The following is a 27,638-nucleotide window of genomic DNA, read 5'->3' as shown; positions in this document are numbered from 1 at the left end:
TGATGATCATTAATGGACATCCTCTATGATGAAACCTGAATTGATAATCAGCTAACACAGATTTGCAATAGACTTCCTCCTTCCTGTTTTTACACTCCTGACCAAGGAGATGTCTCTTCCTGTTAACTTTGTGCTACTTGTTAAAATGCAAAAGATGACAAATGCAAACACCCAACCCATAAAAATTTTATTTGTCCTCTAGGATAACAAGTTGAATTGCTAAACAAAATTTAACGCAAAAAATGTAAACAATTAAGCAGATTAACGAATGCAAATGTAGACTGGTTCCCTACAAGATTTTAGAAAATTAATTGACAATATTAAACTGTCTAGAGCAAATCTAACGTGCAGTTTGCCTACTATATCCTAAGAGATAATCTATAAACCCCACCAAAGCCCTTTACAGGAGTATTAATCTACAATTAAGGAGAAATTCACTTAAGAATTGACTTCTCAGCAAAACTACAACAAAAACAACAAAAAAACACTATTCATAGTTTTTTCGTGGAAAATAAAGCACAAAATTAATTAATATTTATATACCATTACTTTAGCAACCCATTTTCATTTAAAAACAGCAACTTTTTACAAAAGATGTAAGGAGACAAATTAATATGGGACTTTAACACACCTCTCTCGATCCAAGAAAGAACAGATGAAAAACAATATGAGGCCTTAGAAGATATAACCAACTTAATGAGGGGAGAGAGAGAGAGAACATGAATAAATCTGAGTCCTAATAAAAAAGAATATGCATTTCAAGAGTACATGGAACACTCATGAAATCTAACCATATAGTAAGCAACAAATGAAACCTCTATGAATTCCAAAGAATAGAAATAATATAGGGGCGGCTGGTTAGCTCAGGTGGTTAGAGCACAGTGCTCTTAACACCAAGGTTGCCGGTTTGATCCCCACATGGGCCACTGAGATGTGCCCTCCACAACTAGATTGAAACAACTACTTAACTTGGAGTTGATGGGTCCTGGAAAAACATACTGATCCCCAGTAAAAGTTGAAAAAAAAAAAGAAAGAAAGAATGAATATATTTACCTAGCTATAATGCAATAAAAATAACAATTATTAGCAAAATTAAAAAAAAATGCTTCACATTTAGAAATTTAAAAAAGAACTATTAAAAATCTGCTGGATCAAAGAGAAATACAAAAATAAACTAGCAGAATTTCTTTAAACTACAAATAAGGAAAAGAGATCAGAATATGTGAGACAAAGCTAGAGCAATGATCAGAGAAAAACTTATAGCATTAAATAATTACATCAATTAATGAATTAATTGATAATAAAAAAATAATGAATCAAGTACAAAATACAAAGAGCTAGAAAAGAATAAAATAAATCATTAAAGATAAATACAGAAAGGGATGTGTTAAAAAACCAAAAATTAGTGGAACAAATAAATTCAAAAACAGACTTAAAAACAAAATTTAGCAAACCACCAGTGATTCTAATCAAGGAGGGAAAATGAGTGAAATCACAATACTCAAATTAGAACTGACAAAGGGGATAAAACCATCAAAACAGAAGAAATTATAATATAAGACTACATTTACACAACTGTACTCAAGTAATTTAAAGAAATGGATAATTTTTCAAAAGAATACAACTTATTAACTTATTAGAAACAGAAAGTCTAAAATAGGCCAATTACCACAGAATAAATAAGGAAAAGGAGTTAAAAGATTCTCCTACCAAAAACAACAAAAAAAGCAGATGCCCAATTGATTTTACAAGATAATTCTAACAAACCTTTAAATATCAGATAACATCAATGCTAATTATAGTATTCCAAACGTAGAAAAGGAAAACTTCCAATTTTGTTTAACAAAACAAGAATAACATTTATTCGAAGACCTGAAAAAGACTGCATCAAAAAAGAAATCTGCAGACCAATCTCACTTATGAATATCAATGCAAAAAAATCTGTAAAAGCATGTTAGCAAACAGAATCCAACAGCACACTAAAAGGGCAATTCATCATGACCAAGTGGGATTTAGTGTACAAATACAGAAATGTTTCAATAATAGGAAATGCATTAATAAATTCAATCATAGAAGGCAAAGAAAAATCATAAGCAGAAAAGGCATTTAACAAAATTCAGTAGTCTTTCATGTTAAAAACACTAAATAAAATAGGTATTAATGGATATTTCCTCAGCATAATAAAATATAAATACCTCAGCCCAAAAGCCAGAGTTCTCCTTCGTGAGGAAACACTAAAGGCTTTCCTGCTCAAGTCAGGAAGAAGATAAGGATACACACTGTCTCAACCATTATGTTGCAATTAGGCTATGAAGTTAGAGGACACAAAGCAATCTACAGCTTAAGAAGTGAAAAGGAAGGAGTAAAATTATTTCTAAATACAGATTATATAATTACATTCCGGGAAAATCCATAAAAATCAATGGGGGAAAATTACTACAAACAATAAGAAAACTTTAAATAAAGTAAAAGGTTAAAAATTAATACACAAAGATCATGAGAATTCATGAATCAAAAATTCCAGTTAGAAGACATAATGTAAGAAAAGATCCAATTAAAATAACAACAAAAATACACAAAATCTTAAGGAATTCTAAAATCTATTCATGGAAAACTTGAACTCTCTTGAAAGACATGACATGCTCTTGGATATGAAGACTCGACATCATCAAGGCGTCTGGTTCCCGCTAATTAATTTATAAATTTAATTCAATACAATAAAATACTTGAAATTTTTTCAAGAGTAAGACAAGTGTATTAAGTTCATTTGAAGAATAAACAAGGAAGAGTCACCAGGAAACACCTTTTAGAAAAAGATAAGCAATGAGGTGAAGTTAACCCTACCAGATAGTATAACAATAAAACCTCTATAATTAAAAGCATGGTATAACACATAAAGACACATGGGACAATGCACAGGATCGAAAAACCAGGCCCATCACATATGAAAATTCAGTAAATGATAATGACAGCATCTCAAATCAATGTGAAAAAAGATCTACTTTTTAGTAAGTGTTAGGATAGTTGGATTCCCATATTAAAAAAAAAAAAGATAAAACTGGAGTTATTCATAATACTACACTCCAGGAAAATTAAAAAAGGAACAGTAATATAAAAGTAAAAAATAAAACCAAACAAGTACCAAAATAAAATGTGGGTGGATTCCCCTATAACCAGGTGGTATGGAAAACTTTCCTATGACTCAAAATCCAGAAACAAAAAGAGGAAAGATTGGTGAATTTTATTTTCATAAAAATTGAAAATTTGAATGGCCAAAAAAAAAAGGGTAAGCATTGTAAAAGATAAAGTTAAAAAAAAATGTTTCCAACTAATAGCAAGAAAAGTTGTGAAAGATTTTTAAATGGACAAAAACGATTACTGAATGTCCTGTCTAGCACGTCCTAGATTATGGATACCTTTCACTGTCTTTGGGCTATTTTACAACTCTATAAATTATAGAAAACTGATGCAAGTTATTCTTGTTTATAGAAATGCAAAACATTTTGGCCTGTGGAATGCAACTGATTATTGTCCTGGGGATACTAACCAGTTACGTGCCTATTTACAAATCTATTTCAGCATTCCCAAATGCCCATATTGGTTTTTTGCCATTGCTTTTGAAATACGTAGTTGTAACATCTTACCGGTTACCTCATTAATTAATAAGTTAAATAAAATCTTAGGCATGCATTAATTTTATATGTATATAAGGGTCATGGTTTTATCTTTTTTGAAAATTACCTTTTAATTGTTTTGGATTCCAGCAGATTCACCTGACAGATGAAACTGCATTGCCAGAGAATTGCACTTCATGGGCTACTAAAGCTTAGGCTTAGCTTTTCTTGGCTCCCAGTAGTAAACCCCAAGTGACAATATACATTTCACTTCACTGGTGGCCTGTTTCTCTGGGGTTTTTACCTCTCTACAGTTTGCATGTTTTGGTTTAGTTTTCAGTTACTGGATGGCCAATAAGTGATTACCCTAAGTGGCAGCAATGACTGAGAATTTGGTTTTATGGTTTGACCATTTATTTGGTGATCCCTCTACACGGATGACAGAGATCTCTTGGGTAAAAGATAAAAGACAGTGCTTTATCTTTTTTGTGTGTCTGTTTGCCTATTTTGAGCTCAAATTTGTTAAGAATTTCATAACCACCAAGAACAGGTCTTTGATATCTGGACCAGTGAGGTTTTTTTTAAATCTCTACAATGCATGTCTCTTGACCTGTGGGTGAAATTACAGAAAGAAAGCTATAAAGTTCTGTCTCTGTAATTTAGAAAGGCTTTACCTCTCACTGTGTGTGATAAATCAAACAATTTACCTCCAGAGGGTATTAATAATTTAGGTTTTACACTCTCTTAAGTTAAAAGAGTTCTGTTCTGACTGGCTGATTGGTTAAAAAAAAAAAGTACTGATCTAAATGGAATGTTTGTAAAATTCCCAGAAAACCAGAAAATTGAATTTCTAATTCTTTAAATATGCTGGGCTTTAAAAAAAAAATTCTTCTTAGAAGAATTAACTCAGAAACATTTTAAAAATCCAATTTCACATAATTAAAGGTAGAAACAAACCAAATGTTTATCGACTAATGAATGGATAAACAAAATGTGGAATATCCATACAATGGAATATTCAGCCATAAAAAAGAAAGAAGTACTGACACATGCTACAACGTAGATGAATCCAAAACACGCTAAAGTGAAAGACACCAGACACATAAATTCACATATTGTATGCTCCTACTTAAATGAAATATCCAGAATAGGTAAATGCATAGAGACAGAAAGCAAATTAGTGGTTGCCAGGGACTAGAAGAGGAGGGAGAATGCAGAATGACTGCTTAATGAGTATAGGTTTTCCTTTTGTAATGATCAAAATGTTTTGGAACTAAATAGAGGTTGGTACAACATTGTGAATGTATTAAATGTCACTGAATTGTATCTTTAAAATGGCTGATTTTGTTTTGTGAATTTTATCTCTATTAAAAAAAAAGAAGCTTCCATAACTCACTAATCTGCTTCCTAGTGAAACACCCATAACTTGTATAAAATTATTTTTTTTAAAACCACCATTTGAAGTTTCTGGAAATTGTCCTAAGAGCACACCACTAATAAAGAAACAATTATTCAAATATACTTACTGGGCCGGCCGAGTGGCGTTTTGGCTAAGAACTGGCTTAGGACGCCAGCTCTGAGCAGCAGGGCCCCGGTTCGGATCCCACATTAGGGCCAGTGACGCTGTGCCCTCTACAGCTAAGATGGTAAATGGTGGCTCGACCTGGAGCTGGGCTGCTGTGAATCGCTGGCGACGGTGTAGGCTGCATTGAGGCTGCAGTGGGCTGCCGTAAAGCTACTTGAGTGGCTGGCAGCTGGTGTGAGCGACCAGCAGCCAGAATGAGCTGCCAAGAGCCACCGTAAGCGGCCGTCCAGGGGCCGGCAACCGATCTGCCTCACCCAGGGAAGAGCGCAATGATGATACCAACTTGGGCCAGTGAAGCAACATCTTCCACAACTAGACTGAAAAACTTGTCTGCTCCCTTTCCCCAATTCCCCAACGCAGTTCCCCTCGCCCAATTCCCCAATAAAATCTTAAAAAAAAAATCTACTAAATACTTGGTAAGAACAGTAAGAGTTTGTGTCCCTTGAACTACTGCCCACAACCTTCCTCCCTAGCCCCCAGCTCAGTACGTCAGAAGCTCCATCCTGGGTGAATGTGGCTAAGAAGGCACAACTTCCTCTCCTCCCAGGTTTCAGGCAAAGAAAAGGGCAGGCATCCAGCATTTCTCATCCTCCCTCCCCACTGCCCTATGCTGCAGAAGCTAAACTCCAGGTAAGTGTGGCCAAGAGGTTTGGGGCTCCCTTCTTCCACCTAGCACTCCTTCCTCAACTTAGTCTCACGAAGGGTGTCATAGGACAGACTCTGCCACAAATGCAGCAGCCAAGAATAATGGGGTTCCTACTGCCCTATATCAGTTCACTCATTGGACAGAGGCTGTACACTGTGAGTGGCAAGCCAAGAAGAAACATCAGAGGTTACTACTCCATCCAGAGGCCTGTTCTTAAAGCAAGGGAGTCACTTTAAGAGGAGCAGGCCACTGTTCCTGACCATGGCTCCGGAGCACTGGCTCAGAGATCAGACCCATGGGGAGATGCAGGAGTAAGTACAGAAAGCTGCAAAGCTCTCCCCCAAAGAAGCTGACTTTATTTAGAACAGGGGGTGAGGGAGTTCAAACATAAGGGTGCTCTGCAAAACCAATGGAGATTTTTGGTAGTAAGCAATTGAGAAGACTGGTAACTCCATGAAAGCAACAAGCTAAATCACAGGTCAGCTAATTTACTAGAGAACCTGGGAAAGAAAACATGAAGAAGAGCCCTCCAGCAGTCAAAACAAACATTAGATATTGGCCTGGAAAACTACTACTGCACTCAAACCATATTTGTATGTGGTCTGACAATTAAGTGCCTGAACTTGTTACAACAATGTTGCTAATCTTTTTTGATATCAGAGGGATTATTCATTATGAATTTATACCAACTGGACAAACACTTAACCAAGGTTACTACTTGGAAGTACTGAAAAGTCTGCATGAAAAAGTCAGACGACCTGAACTTTTCGCCAACAACTCATGGTTCTTGCATCACAATAAGGCATCAGCTCACACGGCATTGTCTGTGAAGGACTTTTAGCCAGTAAACAAATAACTATATTGGAACACCCTCCCTACTCACCTGATCTTGCCCCCAATGACTTCTTTCTTTACCTGAAGATAAAGGAAATACTGAAAAGAAGACATTTTGATGACATTCAGTACATCAAGGGTAATACGATGACAGCTCTGATGGCCATTCCAGAAAAAGAATTCCAAAACTGTTTTAAAGGGTGGACTAGGTGCTGGCATTGGTGCATAGCTTCATAAGGCAAGTACTTCGAAGGTGATTGTAGTAATATTCAGCAATGAGGTATGTAGCACTTTTTCTAGGATGAGTTCACGAACTTAATTGTCTGACCTCATATACTATGTTCAGAGCAGCATTATTCACAACAGGATGAACCTTAAGAACATATGCTAAGTGAAATAAGCTAGTCACAGAAGGTCAAAGGTTATGATTCCATTGATATGAGTTATCTAAAGTATTCAAATTCAAAAAGGCAGAATGGAAGTTGTGAGGGACTGGTGGGAACAGAGAATGGGGAGTTCATGTTTAATGAATACAGTTTCAGTTTGGGAAGATGAAAAAGTTCTGGAGATGGATGTGGTAATGGTTGCAGAATAATGTGACTGTACTTACTTAATGACATAGAACTGTACACTTAAAAACTGTTAAAATGGTAAATTTTATGTTCTGGATATTTTACCACAATTTTTAAAAATCAAGCTTAAGATTAAGGGATTTAATCCACTAGAAAAATCATTAAACAGGGAATAAATGTGAAATACAGAGATAAATGAAAAATTTCTTCCTTCAACAAAAATTGAGCGTGATCTGGTTTGATGTCTTCTAGCTGCTGGGATGTGTAGTAGATCACTGTTACCTGGTGATGCAATCATCTCCCAGCCACAAAGGACTTAAAGCTGCACCCTTCTCAGGACTGCAAGCAGCACGCACCCCACCCAGTAATACCTAGGAAGCTATGCCCCTGCAACCCCAACACATACATACTCTGGGAGCAACCTTTAGCAAATGAGAGATTGTTAGAAGAAAGGGGGAAAGCACAGCCCCTTTGCCTCAAGGTAGAACAACTCTGTGATGTCATTCAAGCTCCAGAGCTCCCCCAGGGATCAGGCTGAGGCTAGACTTAACTGAATCCACAGTTTTGCTGATCTCCTCTTCCCTATCCTGTTTCCCTCACTCCTACAGGTTTCATCTAAAGTATTCCCTCAACAGACTACTTGCACGCGCGCGCGCGCGCACACACACACACACACACACACACACACACACACACACACCCTTCTACCACTGTAAAGAGGACCAAGTTACCCTGATCAGACTATGAAAACAATTTATGCCCCAGGAAATTACTGAAAACAATGAAGCAACCAGCTGTTAATTACTGGAGTCTGACAGCTGACTGTGATACTAACCAGGCAGACAGCTTAACGGAGACATCAAAGAAAGGGACCCTCAAAGAGAACTCTGCTAAAAACACTATCCTTCCAGAGTGACTGTACATGCCAAGAGTGCACCCTCTGAAGCAACAGCAGAGGTTTCACACTGTGAGGGAAATACACGTAACTAATATAGTCCAGCCATGCCACTAAACAAACAAACAACAACAGCAAGCCCCAGAGGGTGGTGGGGTGATGGGATCAGTACCAAGAGTTACTATAACAGATTATCTAAAATTTGTAATTTTTAACAACAAATTATGAGATAAGAAGAGAAAAAGGAGATTGTGACTTATACACAGGAAAAGAAACAGGCCCTGTCAGAGGGCCCAGATGTTGGATCTTACAAAGATTTCGAAGTACTATGTTCATAATACAAAAGAGAACCAAGCTTAAAGGAGTAAAGGAAGGTACAATGGCAATGTTTAATAAACTAAACCTTAAATAGAAAATAAAATATTGATAATGAAATAGAAATTATAAACAAGAACCAAATGTAAATTCTGGGGTTGAAAAGTCAATAACAGAAATTTTAAAAAGTCATCAGAAGATCTCAAGAGTGGATGTGAACTGTCAAAAGAAAGACTACTTGAAGATAGACTAATAGAGATTATGCAATCCAAAGAACAGAGAGAAAAAAGAATAAAGAAAATGAACAGAGCCTCAGAGAAATGTGGACACCATTAGGCAACATACACACCAATATACACATGATGGGAGACCAAAGTAAAGAAGAGGAAGGAGCAGAGAGAACATTTGAAGAAATAATGACTAAAATTTCCCAAGTTTGATAAAAAAACATTAATCTCAACATCTAAGATGATCAACTAACTCTAAGAAGTATAAACACAGACATCCATACCCAGGCACATCATAGAAAAAATAATGAAAGACAGAAGGAAAATCTTGAAAACAGCAAAAGAAAAAGCACTTATCACATACAAGGCAATACCAATAAGATTAAAAGCTGACTTTTCATCAAAAAGAATGAAGGCCTAAAGACAGTGGGATGGCATAGTCAAAGTGCTAAAAAAAAAAAGCCAACCAAATGTCTTATTATATCCATCAAAACTATCTTTCAAAACGAAGGTAAATAAAGATACTCCCAAATACACAAAAACTGAATTACTTACTAGCAGACCAACATTATGAGAAATACTAATGGAAGTTCTTCAAGATCAAAAAAGTAAGCAAGAGCCGGCCGAGTGGCGCAATGGTTAAGAACTGGCTTGGGATGCCAGAGGGCTCTGGTTCGGATCCCACATATGAGGGCCAGTGACACTGCCCTCTACAGCTAAGATGCTGTACAACAGCTCAACTGGAGCTAGGCTGCCGTGAGTTGCCGGCAACGGCGTAGGCTGCAGCCCCTGCTGCAGTGGGTTGCCATGGGCTACCATATGTAGCCAGCAGCCAGCGTGAGTGGCCAGTAGTCACAGTGAGTGGCCGTCCAGAAGCCGGCGACTGATCTGCCTCGCCCGGAAAAAGTGCAATGATGGTGCCAACTTAGGCCAGTGAAGCAACGTCCTCCACAACTAGACTGAAGAACAAAACAACAGCAACTTGTCTGTTTCCCTTCCCCCAATTCCCCAGCACTGTTCCCATCCCAATTCCTCAATAAAAATCTTAAAAAAAAAAAAAGTAAGCCCAGATGGCAATATAATATACACACATACACATACACACATGCCACACAATCAAAAGAGTACCAGTAACAATGTAATTATAAAACACAATATGCATGCGTCTTTCTTTTCTTAACTGATTTTAAAAAGCAATTAAATAAAACAACACGTACATAATTCTATTGGTGGGCAAAATATACAGAAATATATTTGACAATAAGTGTACAGAGGTGTGTGGGTGCAAAGCTGTACTGGAATAAGAAAATGACACAAGATAACAACTAAAAACTCAGCAACAAATGAAGAGAATCAGAAATGGTAATTAAGGTTAATATAACAAACTATATAAATATTACTTGCTCTCCTTTCTTCTCTCGGCTTCCCAATTATAACAATACATTGTTGAATTTGTAACATATACAGATGTAAGATGTATAACAGTAATAGTACAAAAAAGAGAAACAGGGAATAGAGCTACCAAGGAGCAATAGTTCTATATTTTGCTGAAATTAAGTTAGAATAAATTTGAAGTTTAATCTGAGACCAACGATTATGAAACATTTTTTTAAATATTGAAAAAATAATTAAACTAATTAAAATGTTACACTAGAAAATGTTCACTTAATGAAAGAATAGTAAAAAAAGGAATAGAGGAGCAAAAAAGAAATGAGACATCTAGAAAAGAAAAAAAATGACAGACATAAATCCAACTATGTATTGGGTTGTCAGAAAAATCATGACATATTTTTTCTGTTTTTTGTTGCAAAAATGCATCATGACTTTTCCGACAACCCAATAACATTAAATATGAATGGATTAAACAATTCAATCAATAGTCAGAGATTATCAAACCGAATTAAAAAAACAAGATCCAACAATATGCTATCTATAGTAGGTACTCTAGATTTAAAGATAAAAACAGGTTGAAAATAAATGGATAGGAAAAGACATGTCATGCAAAGAGCAACCATAAAAAAGCTAAAGTGGCTACATTAAAATGAGACAACAAACTTTAAAACAAGTCTAGAGATAAAGAGGGTAAAAGAGTTGGTCAACCGGGAATATATAATAATATGTAAGTATGCACATATAGAGCATACTACCAACAGAGCCAAAAATACGTAAAGAAAAACCTATCCATTATCCAATAACAGAACAGAAAAGCAGAAGACCAAAAAGGAAACAGAAGACTTGAACAACTATAAGCTGAGACCTAACAGACACCTATATCATATTCCATGCAACAGCAGGGTATACATTGTTCTCAAGTGCACATGACACATTCTCCAAGACAGAACATATGTAAAGCTGTGAAACAAGCCTCAATAAATGCAAAAGGACTGAAATCATACAAAATATGATCTCTAACCACAATGCAATGAAATTAGAAATTAATAACAGAAGGACATTTGGAAATACACAAATATGTGAAAATTAAACAATACACTTCTAAATAACCAAGGAGTCAAAGAAGAAATCACAAAGGAAAATTTAAAATTATTTTGAGATGAATGAAAATGAAAACACAGTATCAAAACCTATGGGATGAAAGTAAAGCAGTGCTAAGAGGGAAATTCATAGCTGCAAAAGCCTTTATTTTAAGATAAGGAAAAATCTCAATCAATAGCCTAACCTTCCATCATAAGACACTAATAAAAAGGAGAGCAAACTAACCCAAACAAGCAGAATAAAGGAAATAATAAAATTTAGATACAAATGAAATAGATAATAGGAAAACAGCAGAGAAAAATCAATACAACCAAGAGGTGGGTCTTTAAAAAAAAAATCAACAAAACTCACAAGCCTTTAACTGATCAAGAAAAAAAGAAAGACGGAAATTAACAAAAATCAAGAGTGAAAGAAAACTCACTACAACTGATCTCACAGAAATAAAAAGGGTTATAAGGGAATGCTATGAACTGTATACCAACAATTTAGACAACCTAGAAGAAATGGACAAGTTTCTAGAAAGACATAAACCACCGAAACTGACTCAAGAAGAATAGAAAATATAAACATACTTATAAGAGATTGAATCAGGAACCAAAAAACTCCCAACAAAGAAAAGCCAGGTGGCTTCACTGATGAATTCTACCAAGTATTTAAAGAAGAATTAAAACTAATCCTTCACAAACTCTTCCAAAAACAGGAAAAGGACAGACACTCCCTAATTCATTCTATGAGACTAGCATTACTCTGATACCAAAGCCAGATAAAAACATCACAAAAAAAGAAAACTACAGACCAATATCTGTTACGAATATAGGCATAAAAATACTCAACAAAATACTAGCAAACTTAATTCAACAACATATTAGAAGAATTATACACCATGATCAAATGGGATTTACCCCCAGGAATGCCAGAGTAAGTCAACGTTAAAAAAAAAAAATCAATGTAATACACATAAATAGAACAAAAAGGGGGGAAAAAACACATGATCATCTCAATTCAGAGAACCCTAACCAACATATTTTGTGAAGTATTATTCTCATACCAAAATCAGACAAAGACATCACCAGAAAATAACAGAACAATATATCTTTCGAATATACATGCAAAAATCCTAAACAAAATACTAGCAAACAGAATCCAGAAATATACGAGGTCGGACAATTAAGTTTGCAAACTCATCCTAGAAAAAGTGCTATATATCTCAATGATGAATATCACTACAGTCACCTTCGAGGTACTCCCCTTGTGAAGCTATCTACCAATGCCAGCACCTAGTCCACCACCCTTCAAAGCAATTTTGGTACTTTTCTGGAATGGCCATCAGAGCTGTTGTCCTATTACCCTTGATGTCCTAAATGTCATCAAAATGTCTTCCTTTCAATATTTCCTTTATCTTCGCATAAAGAAGTCATTGGGGGCAAGATCAGGTGAATAGGGAGGGTGTTCCAATATAATTATTTGTTTACTGGCTAAAAACTCCCTGACAGACAGTGCTGTGTGAGCTGGTGCCTTATCGTGATGCAAGAGCCATGAGTTGTTGGCGAAAAGTTCAGGTCGTCTAGCTTTTTCACGCAGACTTTTCAGTACTTCCAAGTAGTAAACTTGGTTAAGTGTTTGTCCAGTTGGACAAATTCATAATGAATAATCCCTCTGATAGTCAAAAAAGTTAGCAACATTGTTGCAACAAGTTCGTGAACTTAACTGTCATACTTCATATAAAAGGGTTACACACTTTGATTTATCCCACAAATACAAGGTTGGTTTACATCTGAAAATTAATGTAATACACCATATCCAAACAATAAGGGATAAAAACCACGCAATCATTTTAATAGCTGCAGAAAAAGGATCTGAAAAATTCAACATTCCTTCATAATAGAAACACTCAACAAACTAGGAAGAGAAGGGAACTTCCTCAACCTGATAAATGACATCTATGAAATTCCCATAGCAGTGTATGGGAAGCAGTGTATGTGCCAATTGTGCCACAGCCTCACCAATCCATAGCACAGTCTTTTATTAATTTTAGACATTCCAATATTGTGGTAGTTTAATGATGTAGTTTTAATTTGCACTTTTCTAACAACTAATGATATAAAGCCTTTTTTATATGCCTATTTGCACCCTGTGTACCTTCTTTTGTGAAGTATTTATTTGAATCAATTACCTATTTTTAAATGGGTTGTTTGCTTTGTCATTCAGTCTTCTTAAGACTTCTTTTATACATTCTGGACACAATTTTTTATCAGATATGTGATTTGCAATATTTCCTTCCCATCTGTGGCTTCTCTTTTCATTCCCTTAATAGTCTCTTTGAAGACTAGATGTTCTCAATTTTGATAAAGTCCAATTTATCATTTTTTTCTTTTATGTATTATGCTTTTAGAATAATATCGAAGAAATCTTTGCCTAGTCCAAAGTCATGTAGATTTTTCTCTGATGGTTTCTAGGAGTTTTATAGCTTTGCATTTTATATTTAAAATGCATTTGGGATTATTTTTTAAATATGGCGCAAAGTTCATTATTTTGCTTAAGGATATCCAATTGTTCCACCACCATTACTTTAAGACTATCTTTTTCTAATCAATTACCTTTGCACCTTTGTCAAAAATTGACCATATTTGTGAATCTATTTATGGAGTCTCTAATCAGTGTCACTGATCTATTTGTCTATCTTGATGCTAGTACCACACTGTCTTGATTATTGTAGCTTTATAATAAATCTTTGAACAAGGTAGTATAAGTCTTGCAACTTTTCATTTTTTTCCAAGTTACTTTGGCTATTTTAGTCCTTTGCATTTCCTTATGAACTTTAGAATCAGCTTATCAACTTCTACACATACACACACACACACACACACACAAAAAAAAAAAAAACTTCTGGGATTTTTACTGGGATTGCCTTGAATCTAAAGACCAATTTGGGGAACACTGAAATCTTAACAGAGTCTTCTAATCCATGAATACAGCATATGTGTGCATTTATTTAGGTCCTCTTTAATTTCTATCAGCAGTGTTTTGTAGTTTTCATGTGCAAGTCTTTCGCCTCTTTTGTCAGATTTATCTTTATTTCATATTTTTATTATATCAATTTTTAATTTCAATTTGATTGTTCCTTGCTAGCATATAGAAGCACAACTAGTTTATGCACATTGATATGGTATCCTATATCCTTGCTAAACTCACTTATCAGTTTTAGTAGCTTTTCTATAGATTGCACATGATTTTCTCTATAAATGGTCACATTGTCTGCAAATAAAGACAGTTGTATAATCTACTTTTTTTTTCTTGTCTTAGTAAATTGGCAAGGATGTCCAGTAGAGTGCTGAATAGAAATGGTGCAAATGAACATCCCTGCTTTATTCCTGACTTTAGGAGGAAAGCATTCTGTCCTTCAATTAAGTACAATGTTAGTTATAGGTTTTTCATAGAATGCCCTTTTTCAGGCTGAGGATGTTCCATTCCTAGTTCCTGAGAGTTTTTATCAGAAATGTCAGATTTGTGGATGCTTTCTCTGCATCTATTAAGACGATCATACAATTTTTCTTTTTTAGTTTAATATGGTGAATTACATTTTTTCAAATGTTAAGTCGACATGCTTTCTTGAAATCAATCCCATTTGATCATGATATATTCTTTTTATATACTGTTAATTTAATTTGCTAAAATTTTGTTTACAGTATTTTCATCTTTGTTTGAGTAATATTGCTCTACAATTTCCTTTTCTAGAAATGTCTTTGTTTAGTTTTGGTATCAGATTAATGCTGACCTCAAAATGAGATGAGAAATATTCCCTCTTCTGGGAATTTTTATAGAATTGGTATCAATCTTTCCTTAATTGCTGCAAAATTCACCAGTAAAGACATCTGGGCCTAGAGTCTCCTTTTTTAAAAAGATTTTATTGGGAAATTGGGGGCGGGAACAGCGTTGGGGAATCAGGGAAGGGTAACAGACAAGTTGCTGTCCTTTTGTTCTTCAGTCTAGCTGTGGAGGACGTTGCTTCACTGGCCCATGTTGGTATTGTGATCATTGCACTCTTCCTGGCTGAGGCAGATAGGTCTCCAGCCGCTCACACTGGCTGCCAGCCACTCATGGTAGCTTATGGCAGTTCACTGCAGGCCCACTGCAGCCTACACCGTCACCTGCGACTCACAGCAGCCCAGCTCCAGGTCAAGCTGTTGTTCACCATCTTAGCTGTAGAGGGCAGTGTCACTGGCCCATGTGGGATCCAAACCAGCGGCCCTGCTGCTCAGAGCTCGTGCTCCCAAGCCATCTCTTAACCAACCAGCCACTTGGCTGGCCCTAGAGTATCCTTTTGATGAAGGTTTTACACAGCAAATTCAACTTCTTTACTTAATATGTCTATTTAGTTTAGTTATCTATTTCTTCTTAAGTGAGCTTTGATAGTTTGTATCTTTCAAGCAATTTGTCCATTTTTGGACAATTCAAATTGTCAAATGAATTGGCATGAAGTTCTTCATAATATTCCTTTATTACCTTTTTTAATATCTGTAGAATCTATAAAGATGTTACCTCTCATTCCTGGTATGCATATGGAAATTGGGAATTCCTGATAATCGGTGTCTTTCCCTCTTTTTCCCTAGAGGTTTATCAGGTTTACTGATCTCAAAGATCCAGGTTTTGGTTTCAATGATTTTTTTCAATTGTTTTTCTATTTTCTATTTCATTGATTTCCACTCTGACATTTATCATCTCCTTTCTTTGGCTTTTTTGGATTTCATCTGCTCTTCTTTTTCTACTTTATTGTTAGAAGGTGAGGCCATTGGCTTGACACCATTCTTCTCCAGTAGACGTGTTTAGGGTTATAAATTTCTAAGTATTGCTTTAGCTGTATCCCACAAATTCTGATGTTATTTTCATTTTATTCAGTTCAAAATACTTTCTAATCTCTCTTAATTTCTTGTTTCACCAATGGGTTATTTAGATGTGTGTTATTCAGTGTCCAAATATTTGGGAATTCTCCAAAGTTTTCTAGTATTGATTTCTCATTTAGTTTCATTGTACTCAAACCAAATTATATGTCAGGCATTGTGAAGAGTATATACATGCTTCTCATTTAATCATCTGGTTTCCTCAGGAAGCCAGATCTGATAAAAAGTGAATCAGAAAAAGGTCAGTCTAGAGCTGGCAGGTGGGTCAGTTGGTTAGAGTGCCAGCTATGAGCAGCAAGGTTGCAAGTTCTAGTCCCACATGGGCCAGTGAGCTGTGCCCAAGCTGAGCTGCCGCTGAGCTGCCAACGGGTGGCCAGATGGCTCAGGTGGTGAGAGTGTGTGTTCTTCACAACAAGGTTGCCAGTTAGAATCCTGCATGAGATGGTGGGCTGCGCCCCTGCCCACCCCACCAACTAAGACTGAGCACGGCACCTTGAGCTGAGCAGCCGCAAGCTGTCAACGGGCAGCCGAATGGCTCAGTTGGTTGGAGCGCATGCTCTTAACAACAAGGTTGCTGGGTCGACTCCAGCATGGGATGGTGGGCTGCACCCCCCACTCCCCAAAACTAGATTGAAGGTGGTGACTGGACTTGGAGCTGAGCTTGCACCCTCCACAGCTAAGATTGAAGGACAAAAACTTGACTTGGAGCTGATGGGTTCTGGAAAAACACAATGTTCCCCTTCCCCAATTCCCCAACACTGTTCCCTTCCCCAATTCCCCAATAAAATCTTTAAAAAAAAAAGAAAAGAAAAAGGTCAGGTGAAAAAACTCTGCCACTGAGAAAAATAATAACAGTAACAACAACATAAGCCTCCAGGCCAGCTAAAAGATAATTGGGAAATAACAAAAATTAATCTTAATACTGAAATATTTATGGATGAATTGGTATCTAGGATTTGCTTCAAAATCATCCAGGGTGAGGGAGAATGGATAGGGGAAAAGATCAAATGAGACTGGCCCCAGGATGAATTGAAACTAGATGATGGGTTCATGGTGCTTCATTTTTAAAACATTTCAATTTTATCATTATAAAAGGTTTGTTAGAATTTAATATTAGCACTTCACTCAGTGAAACCTAGGGGGGAAAATGGTCTTTTACACACTGTTCAAGAGAAAGAACTGCTTGCTGACAGTGCTATGTGCGTGTGGAGTCTGCTTGTAAATGAGAAATGACAAGTGTATATATAGAATAAGTATGAGTCACTAGAGTTAGTAAAAGAAAAGAGCATGGGTTTCAACAAAGTAAGCAGGTGACACAAATGCCCAGTGAAACAAACAGTATGATATCATAAATGCATGTATTCTATTTATGTCACAAAAGTCTCTCAGTATATTTAAATGTTTTATTCTATGTTATTTCATCTTTTTTCAAGGATACTGCCTGGCACATTTTCCCAAGATGAAGCATCTCCTTCATAGCCAATACTGTTTTCAAAAATGGACTGTCATGATAACTATACCACATACTGTATTTTTTCAGTTTCACCATGCAATGAAAACAAAGCTTCCTTTTAATCTAGGACTTCCACTTTCATTACCGAAAGTACAGTTTGATGAAAAGAAATAATTATGCTGGAAAATGCAGGAAATGCACTCATCATGCTTATCATACCACAGCAAGAACATCACGTAACAAGTTTATCAGGTGCCTACCATATGCTTGGTGTTAGGGATACAACAGAGAACAAAAGGGAAGGTCCCATATGTCCTAGGCTTTCTGGCATCTAAACACCCACTCCTGGCCAGTCTACGAATAAGGAAATCGAAGTCCAGAAAGGTTAAATTATTTTTGCCCATGACTGCACACTTCATCAGTGGTAGAAGTAGGGCAAAACCCAGGTCTCTGGACCCTTAGGGCAAGGTGGATTTACATTTGACCTGGTTTCACTTTATATTACATCCACAGGTCCATAAAACATACAGCGCTCCATTTCTAGGAAGTATATCCTGAAGAAAATAATAATGATAAAGCACAATCTGTCCTAAGTTCCCTGATTTAAGTGAATCATAATTCCATTATCATCACTGCAAAAAATGAAGCCATATATTTTAAAAGGCAGTTATTATTGAAGAGAGTGCAGAACGTAATCTAATAGATCAGTACAGCGTCCGGCTAATACTGTACTATTAGGTCAGCAGGGATACAGTCTGGAATATTCATTCTCCAGAACTATTTTTAAAGGGTGGAGATCCCTTTTAAAATAAGCGGGGAAATTAATGCAAAATTAATGAAACTTTCGTAAATAAGTTAAAAGTTTCCCCTGCTCGCCGGGTGAGCGCTTCGTCACATCAGCGCGTTCCAGGGCATCAGCTCCTCCCCTCCAGCCCACGCTCCCTTCTCGCCCACTCCGACTGCGCGGCGGGATGATGGTGCCGGCGTCTCCCGCTCAATTTCAATTCTCCCACGCCAGCGACAGCCCAGCGCGCCAGGGTTTCCACCTGCGCGCGCCTCCGCATATCAGTCACGCCGGCTGTCAGCAGTTAACCTTCGCTCCCCGCACTCCTGCAGCCAAAGCGCCCTCAGTCCCGCCGCGATCAGGGAGGCCCGAGGCCGGGAGGCAATCGCGGGGCGGCGCAGCGGCTCCCGGGGTCAGAGGCACCGCGGTAGCCACACCCACCGGCTGCGAGCTGACAGCTCCCACGGCTGAGGCGGGCGGCGCAGACAGGTGCAGCAGCCCGTTCTGCTCCGCCTCAGCCCGGCCAGGGTCCCAGACCTCCGCCCCGGACCGCCCCCGCCCGCCTCCGCGCGCACCACCTGTCGGGCCGCCCCGCCCGGCACCCGACGAGCGGCCGGCGGGGACAATTCGAGGTCCTGGGGGGATGAGGGCTTTACCGGAGGGTGGGCCCCACGCAGGCGGTGTCGGTGCTTTCGATCTCCTGTAAGATCCGGTCATGCTCCGGGACTGTGCCCGGACCCTCGCTGCTCTCCGCCATCTTGGCTGGAAGCTGAGGAGCCGGCGAGGCGCGGCGCCGCGCGGACGGCGGGAGCGAGCGGCGCGCGGCGCGAGCGCGAGTGGGCGGGGAGAAGGGCTGGGCGGGGGCGAGCGGAGCGCGGGGAGGCGGTGCACGGGCGTGCCAGCCAGCCCCAGGTCCAGGCCCTGGCACCTGCCCAAGGCCAAGGTGCTACCTAGGACAGCCAGGGTTGGAGACGCGTCGGCTCCCGCTCTCCGCCGCCACTGCCCCCAGTTGCTGTCTAGTGACTAGCCTGGCTTTAATGAACGTATATTGTTTTTCTGTGTGACAGACGCTTTGTTACGTGCTGGGGATACCTCAGGAATGACGGAGGTGGACAATCAAATAGGCATCCCCAATCTGTAATAAAAGCTACGGGAACGTTTAACAAGGAGGCCTGATGTACTCTGGGTGGTGAAAAGTCAGAGAAAGGGAAAACGTGCACTCAAGAAAAGCAAAATTGTGTGTGGGAGTAAGATTTATTTTAGGAATGAACCAAAAAACATCCCAGCTGACCACCATGACGACTGATCTGGGTGGATTCATGTCCCTGCCCTCAGGAAGTTCACAGAGGCCAGTTAACTTGAAAATAATTTACAAGCGCCAGAAAAATTAAATGACGAAGAACTATGACACTTCGTGGCAAACATGCAAGACAGACCCAGGGCAGTGTGTGATTTCATGCCAAAGTGCCCCCAAGTTGCCGTAGCTGGGATGAGGAGGGAGTGGAAGCTCCTGAGAGTGCAGGGCATCAGAGAGAGATGGGGGAAAAGAGGCAGGGTGGACTGAACAAAGGTACTAGTGTAGAAGAGTCCTGTTGAATGATGTTTGTGGGACGCTGAATAAACCAGTTTGTCATGATCAAAGCAGTGACTAAGGAAGAATAATCAGGAAGAGAGTGTAAACCTAGCCCTGAAGGACAACTATTTTCTGATCTCCATTAATCCAGGGCTCTGAACTTCCTTTGAGTCAACCAAGCTCTTTACTATCCAGCTGTGTAACTCACCCACTTCAGTAAGCTTTTACTAGAAGCCTATCTTCATTCCTCCTCGCCACAAATATCCTGGAAAGTGGTGTAATAGTTAAAACCATGACCTCTGAAGGCATCCTCAATTTAATTCCTGGCTCCTTCCCTGCACAGCTGGGTGACATTGGGCAAGAACCTAATCCCTTTATATTTCAGTTTCCCCATTTGTAAATGACTGTAGAGCAGTGTCTACCTCATATTAGTTTTCTGTTGCTGCTTAATATCTTAAAACAACTGAAATTTATTATCTTAGAATTCTGTAAATTGGAAGTCTGACATGAGTCTCAATGAGTTAAAATCCAAGTGTCAGCACAACTGTGTTCCTTTCCAGAGACTCTAGGGAAGAATTAATTTCCTTACCTTTCCCAGCTACTAGAGGCCACCCACATTCATTGGCTCATGGCTTCAATCTTTAAAACATTGCATCTCTTTGACCATTCTTCTGTAGTCACATCTCCCTCTGACTCTGACCTAGGCCAGAAAAGGTTCTCTGCTTTTAAGGACCCATGTAATTAAGTTGGACCCAAACATATTATTTTGGATAATCTTCCATCTCAAGGTCTTAATGTTAATCACATCTGTAACATCCTTTTTGTCACGTAAAATAATATATTTACAGGTTCTAGGGATTAGGATGGGGATGAGCCATTATTCTGCCTGCCATACTTAGTAAGGGCCCAATAAACATTAATAACATAAATGCCCTCCTTCCTATTAATCTGAAAGTTCTGTCCTCCCTGGAAAATTCAACTCAAATTCATCTCCTTCATAAAGATTCCCCTAATTAATCACACCCTTCTCCTCTGACTCTAGATTTAACTTAGTGCATCTATCCATTCCACCAACAACTGTTTTAATAGTTTGCACTTGTTTTGATTAGTTCCTTTTCATACACTTGGGAATTTTATTTGTTTTTGTACACTTGCCCCAGAGCCAAAATGCCACTGACCTCAGCTCATGTTGGTTTGGAAGACTGAGGAAGCTCTGCTATATCCAACTGCTCATTGTACTAAGAAACCCCATCACAAGCCTGTTTCCACTGTCTTGGTGGTACAGGAGAACCCAGATCATCTCTGGGAAATCCCACTTTCTTGAGCTGCAACAATATGCAAAAACAAAAACATCTCTTCCCATGTCCACCACACTGTCATATCATGTTAAGGTCCTTAAATTCAGAGAAGACTTTTTTTTTTTAATTTAGCAATTTCCTGTAGTTCCTCATAGAGTTCTGCGCTTGGCTGAGAGAAAGCTGGCGGGGTTTTGAAACCAGACAATACTGATATTCAGAAGCCACTGGAAAGAGTTCAGGATGAGTTGGAAAGGAGCATTCCAAATGGGTCTGAGCATAAGGTAGGAGTTTGAGTAATCTGCAATTGGTAATAATTAGGAATTAGGACAATATCAAATTGTAAAAAGTTAGTTTCTTCAAACTTGCTCTTTATACATGACATTAAATATAATATCTTATAATGTGATTCTATTCAGTTGCCTTAATAGAAATCTGTAGCACTGACAGAAAATGTTGCCTCAAATTCCCTGATGCCCACTTCTATCAAGAGCTTCAATGCAAGAAACAATATTTATGAACTTTTGTCAGAGGATAAAACTTCATCCATTCCTCTGGTTGTTTAAAATTGTATCCTTGGATTAAGCCAAATCCCTGTATCCCAGTGTTTTGGCCATTCATACCATTGGTTTTTACTAAGTAGTAAAAAACAATTTTTCTTCTTTGGCTGATTGCCTCTCTCCAATTACTGGGGTACCATCACCTCGTGTTAGCACATCTGAATTGCAGGTTCAGCTCTTCAGAGGGGAAAGTAAACTTTTGAAAATGTAACCTGAAGCTGAAACATAAGAAATGAGGACAAATTGTATACCTTATTACAAAGAGAACAGAAAGCCAGTTGTCTCTGCAGGAAATGGCAGACTAGCTTAGCTTAGTTGATACTCATGGCCAAAACTCATTGCTCTGAAGAGGAAAGCAAGGAGAGGCACAAGCCAGCTTCTTGTTTGGCAGCTGTCTTCTGACAGGACATTCCTCTCCTGAGCATTCATTACCCAGACCTTTTCCCCTTCTCTTCATCAATCTGATGCCATGTATTCAAACCCAGCTCCAGAGGTCCCTGCTCTGGGAAGTTAGCTCTGCTTTAGCACGCCTCACTCCTGGCCTATTTCAACACCTACCCATAGAGGTTACCTCAACATAAGCAGTAGTATTCTCCCTGCAATTCAAGTCAAGATGGGAGGAAGTCCATATACCACTTCTCCTTCTGAAACAGCTTTTGCTGGTTCTCTTTGTGACTTCTGACAGTTCCGTTAGTGCTTGAGGATTTTTGCTAAAGCTAAATGCCCTAAATAACTATGTAAATTTTAGTTATGGACATAGATATAACAAAAACATAACTGTGCTCCCCAAAAGACTTTTCTAAAGTGATATATTTCTAAAGGCTCTAAAATGAAGAATTTCAGCAATCGGCCAAAATAAAAAACATAATAGTTATTTATTGAGCACTATTTGCTAAGCCCTTTATGTTATCTAATTTAATCTTTACTAATTTAATTGGTAATTAAGTTAGTACTCATTTTACTAAGATCTAATTTAAATCCCATGGGCTTCTGGCTCCGAGAAACACCCTAGCGGTTGGCAAGAACAAGCACCTTAAAAAAGGCGGCAAGAAAGGAGCCAAGACGAAAGTGGCTGACCCATTTTCTAAAAAAGATTGGTATGATGTGAAAGCACCAGCTATGTTCAATATAAGAAATATTGGGAAAACACTAGTCACAAGAACTCAAGGAAACAAAATCACATCTGATAGTCTCAAGGGTTGTGTTTTTTAAAAAAGCTAATTGCTGACGATATTCTGGGCAAAAACTGCCTGACTAATCTCCATGGCATGGATCTTACCTGTGACAAACTGTGCTCCATGGTAAAAAAATGGCAGACCATGATTGAAGCTCATGTTGATGTCAAGACTACCAATGGTTATTTGCTTTGTCTAGTCTGTGTTGGTTTTACTAAAAAACGCCAACAATCAGATTCAGAAGCCCTTTTATGCTCAGCATCAACAGGTCCGTCAAATCCAGAAGAAGATGATGGCAATCATGACCCGAGAGGTGCAGACAACTGACTTAAAAGAAGCGATCAATAAATTGATTCCAGATAGCATTGGAAAAGACATAGAGAAGGCTTACCAATCTATCCACTCCATATCTTTGTTAGAAAAGTCAAAATGCTGAAGAAACCCAAGTTTGAATTGGGAAGACTCATGGAGCTTCATGGTGAAGGTAGCAGTTGTGGAAAAGCTACTGGGAATGAAACAAGTGTTAAAGTTGAGTGAACTGATGGATATAAGTCCAGTCCAAGAATCTGTCTAAAATTCACATTTTTCATGAGACAAATAAAACCAGTTCTTGTTTTTTTTTAAAAAGAAATCCTATGGGGTACTTTTACCATCTCCAATCTAATTTGAAGAAACAGACTTACAGAGATTAAGTCACTTGTCCAAGACCACACAGCAGTGAGTTGGAGAAGATGGACCTATTACACAGCTCCTGTTTTCCCCATTAGTAAAAAAGTCAGCCAAGAATGTTCCAATGTTGTTTTACTCAAGGGATACAGGATTTAATCAGCCTGGCCTGAGGAGGTTGAAGGGTAGTAGGGCACACACAGGCAGATTGCATATCCATGTTGAGTTATATTGTAGTAGATATTGACTTACAGAGATCCCCCCAAAATCTCTTTTCAGGGCTCCTGGGAAGGGAAAGATACACCAGAAAGAAAGGCAGGGCAGGAGCTATTTTGTATGAAACTAACTAGCAACATGAGGATTTAACCTGTAAATAAACTCTTAGTTATTAACAACTTATACTTTGAGCCACTTGTCTTCAGACTAACAACCAATCTTAGGAAAACCCCCCTTTCAGAAGGAAGTTGTAGAATGCAGCTGCCCTGGTCTGGCATTTAACTTGTTGGGGTCAAATTCCAACTCATCTTTTACTACAATAGATGTTGGGTCTTGGGAGAGTTACTTAACTTGTCTAAGCCTCAGTTTCTTCAAGTGTGAATTCGGGACAACAATAGTTGCTAGCTCACCAAGTTGTGTGGTGATTAAAGGAGATACTATGTGTATAATGTTTAGCCCAGAGCTCAATCAACAGTAGCATTGGAGGCTAGGATTATTAAACCAGGAAGCCCAAGACTTACCTTCCCTTGATAAAACAAAAATAAAACCAGACACATACCATATTTTCCCCATGTATAAGATGCACCTTAATTTTGGGGCCCGAAATTTGAAAAAAAATGTATTACATAAAGCTATTGAACTCAAGTTTTATTCATCATAAAATTCACACAACTCCTCATCACTTTCAAAACTCCCAACCACTAGCTTGTCCTCATCTGTGTCTGATGATGAATCACTGTCTTCATATATTGCCTTGTCCTCAGTTCCATCTATGGCATTTGAAATGCCACACTTCTTAAATGACTTGACAACGATCTACAACCACTGTATAAGACGCACCCAGTTTTTAGACCCCAAATTTTTTGAAAAAGGGTGCACCATCTTATACGTGGGAAAATACGGTAATTTTTTTAATCATTAAAAAATATGCTAACTTTATATCAGGGTTCTCTGAAACTGAACCTCATTTTTTCTGAGTTCTCAGTTGGTGGAAACTGCCTGAAATTGGCTTCCTGATGTGGAGGGGGAAATGAAACCATGTTTTCGGGTTATACTCTTGGTTCCTGATCCACTTTAATGAGCCTTCCAGTTCTTGTTTCTCAGTCAAGTGCCTCTCCATTGTCCTTGGAGGTAGCGCTCATCCTTTGAGGCACATATGTGTTGTGGTGGTAAACAAACTGCTGAGCCTGTCCCCTCTTCCAGGCACAGGGACAGAGTCTGTATTGTTTACTGCCCAGCCCAGTTAATAGCTGTAAAATGAAAGATCCACATGCAGATACCTCTGAAATTAAGCTTAGTGTTGTAAACGCATGTTTCATGAGGTAGGGTGAAACCTGACAAGATTCCCTTCCCTCCTGGAAACCCTGTAGCTGACTTCCTGATTATCTTTGAGATTTTGCTATCATTCAGATGTTTCTTAAACAGTGTAAGAGACCTCATTATATAATTGTGGGACTGTATCAAAATGTTAAAATACAGACAGTCTTTATACATTGACTCTAATGAACTAACCGGTATATAAAATACAGACAGTCTTTATACATTGACTCTAATGAACTAACCGGTATATAAGACTGCCTGTATTTTAACATTTTGATACAGTCCCACAATGGGGCTGTCTTGAAAGCTGCACTCCTCCAGCTTCTGCCTTGTTGGTGCAGTGACCCCAAGTGGTCACACTCTGTAAGTCCAAGAGAATATCAACAGAGCTGGGGTGGGCCTGAGAAGATTCCTGCTGCAAAATCCTATCCAGGAAACTGTTGTCCCATAAAGATCTGGACCTCACGGTGGAGAACAATAGAAGGAAATTTGAAATTGAAGCCAAACAAAATCAGTTTTTCTGAAATATGAGCCAGTCCTCAGAGAAGTACAAAAAGAATTAGCCCCAGGTTATTAGCCCTGGGTCCTGTTATTTCGATAACTGTTTTTAATTGAATGCTGGCTGTGTGGCAGGCTCTGTGCTAAGCTCAGACAGGGCTGGCTTATCGGTGTGTGACCCATGCAGTTGCACTTCGCTTAATGCTCTGCCATCACATCTTGTAATTCTTAATAATTTTGAACAATGGAAACTGTATTTTCACTCTGCTTTGGGTCTTCTAAACTATGTCACTAGTCTTGCCCACAGAACAATGTCCTGAAAACACCATTAGCTCACTCATCCCAAAGCTAAACATTTTAAAGTCCATTGAGCAACTAAAGAGCAATATTAATTTCTCTGAGTTCTATTCTCCCTCTTTCCTTCCTCTTTTTCCCCCGCAGCTTACCACACCAACTATATTCTCTTCTCTCGTCTCTTTCTTTCCTTCTCCTCATTGTTAGTTTTTCTAATTCTTCATCCTATTCAATGCACTCTCCATACCTCATTCTTTCCCCACTTAGCTTTCCTTTATTGCCTTTTGCCCTTTCTCTATCTCCTCTCACTTGTCCTATTTTTCTTTTTATTCTCTCAGAAAAATTGATTTAGAAATGCAATTAATGTAACATAATGAAATGATAATAAAAGCTAACATTTCCTCCCTGGTCACTTTCTTTAAAATAGCATCTCTATCCTTCACCCTGTTTTGCTATTCTTCATAGCACTTATTACCACTTTTTAATTTGTGTATTTCTAGCTCTCTTCAATAAAATACAAGCTCCCTGTGAACAAGGAATTTCCAGGCCTTGATCTTGCTATACCAACAAGACCACTGACCATCCTAGACTACTACCTGCTATATTTCAGATGCTCCATAAATATTTATTTACTGAATGAATGAATGAATGAGCATTTGCTTTGTATGAGGCATTACATTAAATCCATTTCATGCCTAGTTCATGTAATCCTTTCAACAGCTGTATTAGTGAGTATTGAAGCAAAATTTGAACCCATGTCTTTCTGGCTCCAGAGCCTCTTCACTTAACTGCTAAATAAAGAAAACTGCCTCCCTGCTTTTTCCACATGTGAAAAATGTTTTTTAACTTCTCTCTAGTATTGTATTTAAAATTTCAGTGAAAATTTGGCAACAGCATAGCTCACTTTCATCAGGAACCCCAGGCTCTCCCGAGGTGCTGCGGACATAGCAGACCTCAGATTTGGTTAAGCCCATGTTGATTTCTGAACATTTTCTCTGGACTCCGTTTTATATCCACAACATATAGTACACAAAACCACTCTCATTAGAGATTAAATGAGGTTATAATATTAGTATAAAATATAATTATTAGTAGTAAGTTAGTAGTAGTAGTAAATATGGTTTTGAAAAAGGGATACCTCTCTCCCCTACATATTATGCAACCAAAATAAATTTTACATTACTCAATATTTCCCACCTGATCAGAATTTCAAGAAGTTGTGAGTGCTTGTTTACATCAATAAAGTATGTATTAAATTATACTAGAATATATATCTCAGATGTAAATTAGACATAAAAACAGCTAATATTTATTAAGGATTTACAATGTGTTAGGCAATCATTGTGCTAAGCACTTCATATATATTAATCATTTGAGATAAATTTTATTATAATCTCCATTTTATAGTTTCAGAAACTAAGGACAAAATCAAATAACTAATAAAAGTTAGACCTTTGTTTGATCTTAACCAATATATTTAATGGAATATGATTTAATAGCAATCTTACATGGCTAAAGATATAAACAGCAAGAGCATTCTAGAATGTCTACAGCTGAATTTGACTAGTCATATTTTTTAGTATATCATCCTAAAATTTTATTGTGTATACAGTTTAGGTTGTTAGCTGTTGTTGTTTTTTTCTTTAATGTTTTCCGTCGTTTCCTACAAGTATGTTATCTTCATTCCTAAAAACATTAAAGTCAAAGAAATAGCAATATCCTGTT

The 27,638-nt window shown here is 38.0% G+C and overlaps 1 protein-coding gene and 1 pseudogene across 4 annotated transcripts in view; one reads left to right on the top strand and one right to left on the bottom strand.

Annotated features, from left to right (window-relative positions):
• Positions 1-19,146, bottom strand: part of EXOC6 (exocyst complex component 6) — a 163,790-nt gene extending 144,644 nt beyond the window's left edge. For 2 of the 4 annotated variants that reach the window (XM_019639110.1, XM_019639113.1), the window contains exon 1: positions 18,973-19,121. In XM_019639110.1, coding sequence (XP_019494655.1) covers positions 18,973-19,073 — 101 coding nt within the window. In that variant the 5' untranslated portion in view covers positions 19,074-19,121. Of the gene's footprint in view, positions 1-18,972 lie in introns of all 4 variants that reach the window. The other 2 variants (XM_019639114.1, XM_019639112.1) reach the window with 2 other exon arrangements.
• Positions 19,147-21,451: 2,305 nt separating this feature from the next.
• On the top strand, positions 21,452-23,493 carry LOC109380917 (40S ribosomal protein S3a pseudogene; annotated as a pseudogene).
• The last annotated feature ends 4,145 nt before the right edge of the window (positions 23,494-27,638 follow it).

The sequence above is a fragment of the Hipposideros armiger genome, unplaced genomic scaffold (genome assembly GCF_001890085.2).
Source record: "Hipposideros armiger isolate ML-2016 unplaced genomic scaffold, ASM189008v1 scaffold_42, whole genome shotgun sequence".
Classification (NCBI taxonomy): Eukaryota; Metazoa; Chordata; class Mammalia; order Chiroptera; family Hipposideridae; genus Hipposideros; species Hipposideros armiger.
The sequence above is the reverse complement of the archived record's forward strand: the minus strand, read 5'-3'. Positions and strand labels throughout refer to the sequence as shown.